The 12,460-nt window shown below is 33.1% G+C and overlaps 1 protein-coding gene across 1 annotated transcript in view; it reads left to right on the forward strand.

The window, feature by feature from the left end:
- The window catches only part of LOC129002268 (unconventional myosin ID), a 45,166-nt gene extending 34,646 nt beyond the window's left edge, over positions 1-10,520 (forward strand). The window contains exons 15-19 of the mRNA XM_054429946.1: positions 887-1,052; positions 1,525-1,680; positions 2,561-2,701; positions 8,098-8,240; positions 8,528-10,520. Coding sequence (XP_054285921.1) covers positions 887-1,052; positions 1,525-1,680; positions 2,561-2,701; positions 8,098-8,240; positions 8,528-8,729 — 808 coding nt within the window. The 3' untranslated portion in view covers positions 8,730-10,520. The remainder of the gene's footprint in view (positions 1-886; positions 1,053-1,524; positions 1,681-2,560; positions 2,702-8,097; positions 8,241-8,527) is intronic.
- The last annotated feature ends 1,940 nt before the right edge of the window (positions 10,521-12,460 follow it).

Consider the following 12,460-nt stretch of genomic DNA (forward strand, 5'->3'; position numbering starts at 1 on the left):
TGCATCCAGAATGTAGTGAGTTTGCAAAAAAATGAAAATACAAAAAAATATATTTTACCTGTCAAATACTTTACGGACATATATTACACTGAAGTAAAGGTAGAGAAAGTTCTATTGAATTGTGACTTTTACTGTCGATCCTGTCTTGAGACAAGAACTTATAAAATATTGGCAAGTAATTTTTTTAATGCTCAATCGATGCTATCGATATAACAAATATAGTAATTTTTTTAATACTATACTTAGCAAAACTTTCTAAATTCAGCTCTGAAACACAAGTTGTTGGTTTGCTGCTGTATTTATGTGCAAAAGAACATGTCAAGATGTAAATGTACAAAAATCTGGGTTCAGAAAAGTGGAGTAACTGAACTGCCCCTGTTACTTTTAATGTATCAGCTCGGAAATGTCCCTCATTTTACCAGGTAACTGTTTCTGTTACTTTGGAACGATACTGTTAATATCACACTTCTAAAGCATCTCTCTTACAGCAGTATTCAATTTATAATTTTAGTCAGCTAAGTTATTCCATTTTTTTATTATTTGAAAAATAAAAAAATAAAAGAACCATACTAACCAGACCCAACTTGTATTTAAAAGAGTTAAGGGTCAGGATTTCTCCCCCTGGCGAGTAACAACCAGTCTCAAACAAATTAATAACTACTTAATTTTACTAATCTAAAGCCTTCTGGTAGACTCATCTAATTGCGTAACTGGAACCACAACTGTGATTCACAGCAATGGGTAACACAATGAATGAAATACTTACAACAAGAAAATGTAGTGGGCATACACAGCATTTCTACAAGCTGACGGTTGTGCAAATACATGTTTTCGAACACATTATGCCACACTGTACACATTGTCCAAAGCATGTCTCTGTGTTCAGTAACGCCCGCAAGATGAGGGACTACGGCAGATCACTGAGATGGCCTCCCCCACCCCTAGCACTGAGAGCTCACATACCGATGCTGCGTTCCATCTACGACCGATGGCGCGCCAGTATGGTGCTGCGAGTGCGCAAGAGAGAAGAATGGCCTATGTTCCGTATGCAGGTGTGTTGTGGTTAATTTTTTGTAGTTTTACAAAGCAGAGTGTGGTAGCAAATTTTAGCGTCAATTTTAAGGTTGGAATGAAAAATACAGAAATGAAATGCATGTTGAGGATCAGAAATGTGCATTGAAATAATGACGAAAAAAGATACTATCCTTCTCAATGGTAATTGAAATGAGTCCTAAACAATGAACTTTGAGATTCTCTGGTTCAAATCCTGCCAATCACAAATGGCTATAAGCTTGGTCCATAACTAGGAAACAGACAAATCTCTTAGTAGAGTATGACTGTACCTGTCTCTTCTTATTCTTATACTTTCATCCACAGTGGACAGACCTAACATTGTATTCAACATATATTTGAGCTGATGCTAAACAATTAGTAATGATTTTGTATCAGGCATTGATAAAGGATTTACTTTAGAAAAAGTGCACACTAGTTGTAAGAAAGTTCAGGTTTTGTGTTTTTACACAGATCAACGCAGCCTCCGCTTTACGAGGCAAGAGAACAAGTTTTGGATTAGACCGCAAGTGGCTAGGTAACTACTTGAGTCTGCAAGTTGAGAATGCAGACTACCAAGCCTTCAATGACAGTATGCGTCAGTTGAAGAACTCCGACAGGTTTGACAAGGTCAGATTTTGCAGTTGTTTATGTTATTATTTAGCTTATATTTGAATGTTTTGCCTCAGAAACACAGAGAGAGTATGATTCCTTTTAACTTTTGTGTTCTGTGATAGCGTAGCATTTTGGTTTTAAAATTTGTAATCCAAAAGCCTGAAACAATTTATTTATGAACAAGCCGTTGTTGAAAAAAGAGGGTAATTATGAATCATTGTGAAGAAACGTGATGTTATTTCATGCGGCTTACAAAAACTATGATTTGATAATTATAATTATAGGGTTGTTCACTTAATGATATAGGTTTAAAATATAAACTAAACAATAAGGAAAAATCAAACTATACCATTTTCAATTGGAGAATAGACTCTTAGCCCTGAATAAAATTGATGATATGCCATTTGCAAAACTCTCAGAATTCTGAAACAACAGAACTCAATGCTGTTGAACACCGTTCTCCTATTGAACAACAAGATTATGACGCTCGTCAACATGATGACAGTTTGAAAGTACCATTCTAAAAAAAGGCATTTTTTTATTCAGATGAAACACTCATAGTATGTGCAGTTCACATTCTTCTGTTTTGCACTTTTGTACAAATAAATAATGAGAAATTTGTGTCCAAAATTTAAAACTATCAATATAACACTTGGCACAGGAGTGATCAACAAAATCCCAAGCATAGAACAACTCTTTATGATGGTTCACCATGGTATATGAGTAGGAAACTCTACAATAACCTGCCAAAACAAATTTACAGAATATGTTTTTTCTCGACTTTATTCTCTTAACAATAAAATCAATTAACAAAATTATATTTAAGTAAATTTATTATAATTAATTGGTTGACACTTTGACTGTTTTTGTAAACGTTGTAAATGACAATTTGCAGGTGTTGTTTTCGTCATACATAGTGAAGACCAACCGCTACAACAAACCAGCAGACAGGGTGTTGCTAGTCACAGACTTGGCCATCTACAAGTTGGACGGACACAAGTTCAAGCCAATGAGGCGGGGCATGCCCATCGCTGAGGTATGTTACTCCTCTGTCAGTGGTATTTTGTATGGACACAAAAGTGGTCAATGCTCCCCAAATGTGTGTAAATATGGCAAGTATTGAATCGTCTCTCTGCTACTGAATTCCGAGATGCTATACTGTATTCTCTTAGGCGGGAATGTTGCTGAAAGTCAACAGTCCCGGAAGATCAAATAATTTATACCTGTGCCGCTAGGTCAAAAACTACAATGTTTGCAGTGTCTGTAGATCAAAAATCCCAGTAAGTCAAATAGTACAGTCCGAGCTAAAAACGTGGTCTATGTTAAAGCAATTGACTTATTGGGAATTTGACCTAATGCAACAGCAGTTTTCATAAAACGAAATACGGTAAAATACAAGTTCAGTTTCGCTGAGTCAACAGTGCCGGAAGATCAAAAGCAATAAAAGTGAACGTTGATTCAGTGTAAAGTAGACCTGCTGCAACGCTTACTACACCAACAAAACTCGCTTTTAGTTACTTCGTGTTTTGTCATAATTAGAATAAAGCTAAAATTATCATATTTGGTACATAGCTTATCTATTAATGTTTCTTGCCAACTGTTTGGTCAACACTGTAAATAGGTATAGTTTATGTAATGAAAAGCCTTTCGTCAAAATTGGTGGCATAAAATACACGCAAGGACGATCTGAAAATTTCTGGTTATTATATACGTTTGTAAAAGGAGATCCATTTAATTGTAGAACTATTTTATGAGTTATAATGTAGTCTACACATAAACTGTGTAAATGTATTACGCCTCGGAAGGGTTGAAACCTGTCCAAACTATCATATATATTATTAAAACGTAAATGAGGTTTTTCACATTCTGAATCAACCAGTCGACGGATTTTCATTATTTTTATGTTGAAAGAAAGATAATTTTGAGAACTAGGGAATGTCAAAGCCATAATTATAATTAAGGGTCCCAGTTTTTTAGAAATTAAGTTTTAATTTTTAAAAAGTCTAGCAGCCGACGCTTACCTTCTAAGCTAATATAATTTGCTTAACATAACAGCTGTAAACATTCAGCATTTGGAAACAAATTTAAAGACATATTTAGAGTTGACATATTTATACTATGTGTAATGCTGACCATTGATACATTCAATTCTTAGGTATGAGGATGGCAGATTAATTAAATATGCATAGTAAAATTGTAGGATGTTCAAATTATTTTTAAAGGAATCTTTATAATCATTGATTTGTTTTCCCCATATAATTTGTTTTAACTAACAGCTGGTTGAATGTAATATTGTTCTATATAACTATTACGTTTTTGGCGAATATCCCATGTAGGGAATAAGCTATAACCGTAGTACTTATGGTAACACCTGGACCCGCGGGACCGATTTAATTTTTCGTTTTGAGGTCCCTAGAGGCCAAAAACACCATCCGTTCAAATTCATATATATAGGGTGATCAACTCAAGGAGTCCACCATTGGGAAATCGGAAACGGTAAGAATTAGAGAAAACTTTAAATGGGGCACATACCTTTAATTTTTGTGGCAGTTAAAATATGATTTTAGTTTTTTATCATGTTTTCGGATAGAATATGCAATTTAAAAACTTTGTTAGCTTTGACATTTTTTTGATAAACCCACTCGTTTAGGATTACAGCCTATGGAAAAATGACTTCCGGTTTACATTTTACATCATGTAGCTCCTAAACGAGTAAGTTTAGAGCAAAATTGCAAAAAGTAAATCAGTCTTAGAATTGCATCTACATTCCTTTAAGACTATAAAATAAAAAGTTTTCCACTTTTCAAGTTTGCCGCCATTTTTTTAAATAATATAATTCATATTTTTAATGAATTTTATGGTCTTTTTGGAATGTGGATGCAATTGTAAGACTTTTTTACTCTTCCCATTGTTGCTATAAACTTACTTGTTTAGGAGCTACATGATGTAAAATGTACACAGGAAGTCATTTTTCCATAGGCTATAACTCCTAAACGAGTCGGTTTATCGAAAAAATGTCAATTATAAAAAAGTTTTTAAATTGCATATTCTATCCGAAAACATGATAAAATATAGGGTGTTCTATAAGAAATTTCAAATTTGGCCGCCATTTTGGAAAATGGCGGCTGAATTTCAAAAAACAAAAATCATATTTTTAACTGCCACAAGAAATAAAGGAATGTCCCCCATTTAAAGTTTTCTCTAATTCTTACCGTATCCGATATCCCAATTACAATTTAAATTGTAATTGGACACTAGTAAGTACCAGTGCACTTGTTGCTACCTCCCCCCTTCGGTTTCATGTATTCCTCTCAATCACTTCAAACCTAGGAGGATTAAACATTAATGTTAATTAATGTTAAATCCTCCTAGGTTCAAACCTGAAACTTCCAGATCGAAACTCGCCTGTCGTTATTTTAACATCGCTTAATTTTTTTTACTATATTTTTCAAAAAAGGAAGATTAAATTGATTTACTTTGGATTTTAATAAGTGGACGTTTTATTTTATTAAAGATTTATGGTGATACGTAAATATTGTGGTATAGTATATTATATTGTAGTTAAGTGTTAAATTTTGAAATTTTAGGGTGAATCGAGATGAATCTTTTTTTTATAACATGGGTCTCTCCTACCTTAACGTACATACCAAGTTTCATAAACATCGGTTGGAAAAGTGTAAAGATAAATATTTGTATGTAAAAAATACAAAGTGGCGGATATCTGGTTAACGAAACGATTTTGGAAAAAATGTTATCGTTCATTTTCTGTTTATTTTGACCCAAGGAATTACTAGGTAAAGTGTCTCTCCGCTTATTTTTAACACCTTGTTTGTGATGTATTCTTATTAATATAAGTGAAAAATGTAAGCTGGTAATACAGAAAGATGTTTTATAAATAATAAGAATGTACTGGTAATCTGTATATTCATCTTTTTCTTGTCCTTAGAACTGTAAATTAAAAGTCCACTCAGCAGTCGCATCGTACGATGTAGTTCTTTCCATGCGTTGCGAAATGCTAAATTTTCCGTCCTCTTCAACCCAAGTTATCTATTGAACCACTTATCGTAAAAAATTCAAAAAAATATATTTTACGCATCACACTTTTGGCTACAACTTTGTCACAGACAAAACTTCTCTAACCCAAAAACAAACAAAAATCTCGCATGCTAACTTTTTCATGTTAGAAATCACGATTTAAAACTATTTCACCATACATATCAATTTTTATTAATTAGATCGGTAAATAGTTTAAAGTTCCAACAAAATAGTCATTGAGTAGGACTAACCAAGAAGCTCTGTGCCAATTTTCAAAATCTTAGCACAACTTTAAGTACACCAAAACACGAAATTATTGAAGTCATGCGTCGAGAGGACTATCGTTGTTTTTAACTGATTATACTTTTGACCTTCCGGCACTGTTGACTCAGCGAAACTGAACTTATATTTTATCTTATTTCGTTTTATTAAAACTGCTGTTGCATTAGGTCAAATTCCCAATAAGTCAATTGCTTTAACATAGACTACGTTTTTAGCCTGGACTGTACTATTTGACTTACTGGGATTTTTGATCTACAGACACTGCAAACATTGTAGTTTTTGACCTAGCGGCACAGGTATAAATTATTTGACCTTCCGGGACTGTTGACTTTCTGCAACGCGTCCCTCTTAGGCTACCAACCCAACAGTGTGTAACAAATAGTGTTAGCAAAAATCAATTCAAAAGCAGTTTTTTTGTACTCCTAAAACTAATTTAGTGAATCCCAGTTATTTCTTAAAGGTTTCTAATCAAATCAAATCATTCTTTATTTTGTAGTTTCATTAAGAAAAATACAATGGTGTCAATAAAAACACAATAATATAACTTAAAACTAGTAGGCTACAAGAATTTTTTTTGTGCTTATTTTATTATCTTGATTTGGGTGCCATTAAAAATAAATTAATCTTAAAATTTTAAGCATTTTTGTCATAATAAATAAACCAGATTTTTCAAAAAGACTGGAATTTTCCTTAGGTCTAGTAGTAATATAAGAAACTTGTAAAAAATATTTTTCGTTTGGAAATATTTTTGCGAAAAAGTGTTAGAAGATCCATTGCAGATCAGGAAGTAAAAGATCTCAGGCTTGTGGCAAATGTTTTAAATTGTGTTATGGTTTATTGTTTACATAGGATAACTTTAAAATATTGACAAAAATTGTTTACAAAGAAAACATAAACATAATAATGTGATTTTACTGTAATTTGTTTCATCAATATAATCTTACTAATATTATAAATGTAAAAGTTTGTGTGTTTGTTTGTTTGAAGTTCAATCACACATTAACTACTGGACGGATTGGGCTGAAATTTGGCATGGTGATAGCTCACATTCCCGATTAACATATAGGCATATTCCTATCTCAAAAATCCTTTCGGGCTCCGCCCCTGTTGCTCTGTAGTTCCCCATGTTAACCTTATGAGTATTCACATTTAAAGGGAATTAAAGAATTTAGTCAGCTGTGTCAACTAAAAAAGTTGGTTCTATGATGTGAAAAGCATTAAAAAGTTATAAGATTTACCAACAGGGTACAGCACTATTATTTTTTTGCATCTATGAAAACAGCTAATTTGAACTAAGCAGCAACAAAAACTGTGATACACAATGAGAACTGTCAAAGTAGGATTTTTTAATGGTTATGTTTATGTTTTTAATTTTCTAAAAATTAGTGACGTTTTGCAAATGTTTGATTTATTTTTCTCTATTGTTTAAGTGAATTGGTAGAACATTATGGCATGTTAGATAGATGGGGAATACTATCTACCAAACAAATTTTATCAAACTGTGTTCTCCCCCATTGCAAACGCAAAGCTTGAGTATAACTGCAATAAGCATTTTATACTTATATGCCAACCCCGTACGAAGGACGGGTATTCTGCTAGTTGGACATAAACGTTAGTTATCATGTTATATACATTAAGTAGACCTTTCTTCAAGAAAAATTGTAACAAAAAGCTAAAATATCATATACTTATACACAGTTTACAACAGATTTTCTCTTGTACACACATTTTTCTCTAGTAAAGATAGATACTGTTTGATGTAATTTCTTTTAGGAATTCAGGACTTTATAAACAAACAAAGAAAAAAGTGCTTTATTTTTCACAACTCACACAGCTGACACAATAACAGAAAACACACAAAACAATTGTTTATTTAAGCCCACTGTTTGGTTGGCACCCTGCTGTAAAAGAAAATATTTTAAAGCTGTAACATAAAGTACCCATTTAACTAAATTCATATTTAAAAAATTATAACTAGACCGTTACTGTTACTTTATAAACAATCATACAGAATTTCAAATTGATTACGTACACTTTCTTTTGATGTTACTTGAAGCATTTTGTTTCAGTATCGTTTTATAAGGAAATGCACGCTTCAAAGTTGTTTTTTTGCAGGTGGTAGCCCTAAGTGTGAGTCCAGGCAGGGATCAGTTGGTAGTGATACATTCCAACAAAGGCAACGACCTTGTGTTGTCACTCAAGACAACAGAGGAGAGGGTTGGGGAACTGGTTGGTGTTTTGTGCACGAGATACCTACAGTAAGTACCATTCAAAATTGTATTGTGATACTTAAAGTAAGATTTGTAGTAAATTGTTTTGAATGTTTTTCTGTTTATAATATTGTTGACTTATACAGATACAAAGAGAAGCTATTTAGTTGGGTAAGTATTGATATGGAATATATAATAGGACATCATTGAGCAGTCTGGTTTCAGTAAATGTGCCCGGCGGGCTTGGGCTCAGGGGTGCAAGACAGTTTAGGTTTGTTGGGGAAGAGAAAAATATAACTCTAAATATACTTGTTAATTAGGTGAACTTTTTCCAGAATCCGAGGAGCAGAACTGACAGTCAATGTTGCCAACAAGTTCCAGTGTATGTTGGGTAGCAAGAGTCGTCACCTGCGGGTGGAAGTCAACCCGGAAACTCAACAAGCAGGATTCAGGAAGGACAACAACAATGGAATAGTTTACGTTCTACCAGCAAACTACGCAATATCACAACCGACGCAACACTCGATCAAGGCTTAGACTGCAGAATTTATCTACATCGAACCATTGTGATAAGCATGTATTTTTATTTCAGTATTTTACCCTGTTAAGCCATTCTTCATTCCAGTTTAATTAAGATCAGTGTATTTCAATTTCCATTATTTATCATTTAATCTCACCGAATTCATTGTAAAATCAGAGACTGAATATTTAATTCACCTGTTAAAGCTGTGCCATTTTATCCGTTAAGGTATTTTATTTTTATTCATACTGAATTTGTTTTTCAGTATTAAGTTTTATCGAGTACTTATACATTTGAAGTATCTTATATTGTGCTAAAATCATATTTTGTAATTTTATCAATGGAAAACAATGTTTATTCTATAAGCTATAGGTTTGCCGTATTACATTTTTATTAAAATATTAATCAGTTACATAAAATATATATATTTACACATTTTATTTTAATAATCGTTTTGACAATGAACATTGTTTGTTTAATTCAAAAACTTATTTGAGTATTATAAAGTGTAAATGTTATCGTGATTTTAATTTCCAGTTAAGCCTTTTTATAGTGGTTCGTTACCTTAGATGATTGGTGCTATTTTAAATATAAGGAATGCTGATTTTAGGTTAAAACAACAAAATATGTAGAATGATTATTGATTTGTTGATGCCTTATAAGAATCAAAGATTGTATTTATTTACCAAACTTCAATCATGATGATTATAATAAAACTTCTAGCATCAAGATTATTAAATGCTTAAGATTGGAACAAAACACCAATTTGGTAATATTTTTATCAATCATTATTCACAGTTTCTTCATCATAGACTACAGATATACACACAATTCTTTGGTTGCTTAAAAATCAAGTCAGGATACAACCATTTTGTTATTTCATTGACAGTTTTGAATAATATTGAATAAGCTTTACCTGAAAATTTTTCAAGATCTTGAATTGTTGTCAAGGATAAACATTTGTATTTATAATACACCATCAAAGACATTTTCTTGAAAAATAGATTTACATTTTTAAGCGTAGTTTTGCTACAGTTTTGTATATATGTATTATTTTTATATTAACATTTTAATTGTTTTGTTATTTATATAATTTATTCTAGAGATAAAATGTAAAGTGCAATTAACCTTAACTAATGAAGTAAGTAAGCAATTGTAAAATAAATTCTACAAGAGGTGTGCAAGTTTGAGAAATTCTATCAAGCCGAGCTATTGGAAAACATTGTGTTTGAACCAACTGGTGTACAAGCTGCAATGCCAAGTAATAAGTTGGTTTGTCACACTTCTTATTTTAAATTTATTTTAGATACAGTACACTATTGTGTCAAATATAATTATAGGCATTTATTTAAGCATCATGAAACAAAGAAAAGAACTGAATGTAAAATAAACTAGGCTTGATTTTCTAACTTGCTGATTGATATGATAACTCAAACTTTTAGAGTAGGTTCGGCTCGCCTATAAAATCGAACCACTCGCGTACCTGTAACAACGTTTAGTTTTAAAATTGTTTTATTTGCTTGAAAGATTGCAAGCTTAGCTTATTAGATAAATAGTTTTGTGCCAATAACACATTAATCAAAGTAAGACTTCGAATTTACTTAATTATTTTACTTTTTACTATTTCTTATCAAATGTTAATTGTTAACGATGTAATATAGTTTCATATATACATAAGCATTTCAGCTTAAAAGCCTGCATATTGTTGCTGTGATAAATTTTGCTCTTGTGCCTTCTCATCTGTCCATCTCAGCCTTTAAGGAAAAGTATTTTGTTAACAGTTTATGTTGACGCAAATAAAGTATTATACAAACTCTGTGTGTAGTTAATTCCCCTAAAAAAATTTGGATTAGACTAAGATCTATATTGAATTTATTTCACATTCATAAGACTGTAAAGCTTTAACCCTAGATGGGTATCACATCTAAATTTTACATAGGGAGAGTTATTTTTTGCATCTCACTCCCCAACCCCTCCACCCGACCTTACCCTCCTTCCAGCAGTGCTCTCAGTAGTAATTTGCCATGTGTGTACCCTTTTGTGTATAGTTAATACTGTTCTATGAAATGGCGACCATACAAAGTAGGTATTTTAAGCCAAGTATGAATGGAGATGAGTGGCGCGATCTTGTAGCCTTGTTAGTGACTAAGACCGACATTCCTTAGACACAGCTGTTAATTAATAGCCCATACAGCTAATGACAACTAAGGGACCTACAGTTTATAGTGGAATCCGAACCACATTTTTGATTTTTGCCTTTGGTGTATACGAATTGGTCTAATTATCAGGATAGTACTGCGGATAGTCGTGGTACTCACTCGTGTGGACGTTAATCCACACCAGAGAGTATCGTATCCATAGTGCATGCCTATAAATATCCACAATTCTTGACCTCCAAGTAGCTGGATTACAGGACGACGCCACCCGTCCATAAATTTACTGTCTAAAAATGAAAATTAATCAACCTATATACTCAACTTTGGCGGAAAAAAGCAATGATTTATTATCTTTTATGGATTGCTGACTTGGCAGGGAAAGTATTACCACTTAGTGGTTTTTTGTTAGATTTTATTTATTTTTGTAGAAAATTAACAGTTAAAATAAAAATCCTCTTTTCTCTGGAAAAAATTGAAATAAATTTTATTTGTAACAAAGTACCTAATAACTGCAGCTTCTACTGTTCTGTTAACATTAATAACAGCATGTACAAATTCTTTGAACCAATGGGCCATCTTTTGGTTTGATATTTGTTCATCATTGGCTGTTGTCGTCCAACCTGAAGCTGTCTTCATGGTGCAAGTGTAATGGCCTCGTGATATTGAATCTCCGTGATTAAATATTGTTGCTTTAGGTCTGTATGTTTTTGTACCTATAGTCACTTGAGCACTTGGGACTCCTGCTATGTTTGTTTTGGTAATCTTTTGTAAGTTGTTGTTATGAAGATTAAAAACTGTAAGACAACACAGCGGTTTGACTTAGTAACGTGTACCTTGCCCAGGCTCGATCCTCGTTGGCCGCATTCAGCATTACTGCACACATAATCTAACAAGGGCTCCGAGTGGTCGTTTATCGTAAGGCTTAACAGATTTTCTAGTGTTACTTTACCAGCCACCACGGGGATTCTGATTATATTGTCTGTCTCCTCTTGCCCTGTGAATGTGTAATGACAGTGCTGAGTCAACTGAGTATAGTAAATCGGCAAATAAATGTATAAACAAACAGAAAAATAATGAGAACAATTTATTTCATGACACTAGCAGTCACAAAGACTAGTGCTTGCACTAGTATTCCAACATAAACAACACAAAACAGCGTGCTTTTATCGATAAATCAATTAATTATCAATTATTTAAGATGGGGACGCCACTAGGTGCGTATTTCAACCCAAATATGAGTGTAGTGTAGTGTAGTGGCACGATATTGTAGTCTTGTTAGTGACTAATGCCATGGTGGAAGGAAAATGGACTAGGCTGACATGTTCCTTAGACACAGCTGGCAATTAATAGCCCAAACAGCTAATGGCAGCTTAAGCTGGGTTTTCCTAGGCGCGGAAGCGGAGAGAGGAACACGGAGAGCGGAGAAGAGATTAACATGGTGTTCCGCTCCGCTTTTAGGAAAACAGTAACATTAAATTACCTAAGACAAGTGGAGTCTGCTCTCCGCGTTCCTCTCTCCGCTTCCGCGCCTAGGAAAATCTAGCTTAAGGAACCTACATGTTTGAATTTAACCTAACCTAAAAACGTATTGT

The sequence above is a fragment of the Macrosteles quadrilineatus genome, unplaced genomic scaffold (genome assembly GCF_028750875.1).
Source record: "Macrosteles quadrilineatus isolate MER2022 unplaced genomic scaffold, UCM_ALF_1.0 Scaffold_9__3_contigs__length_116548681, whole genome shotgun sequence".
Taxonomy (NCBI): Eukaryota; Metazoa; Arthropoda; class Insecta; order Hemiptera; family Cicadellidae; genus Macrosteles; species Macrosteles quadrilineatus.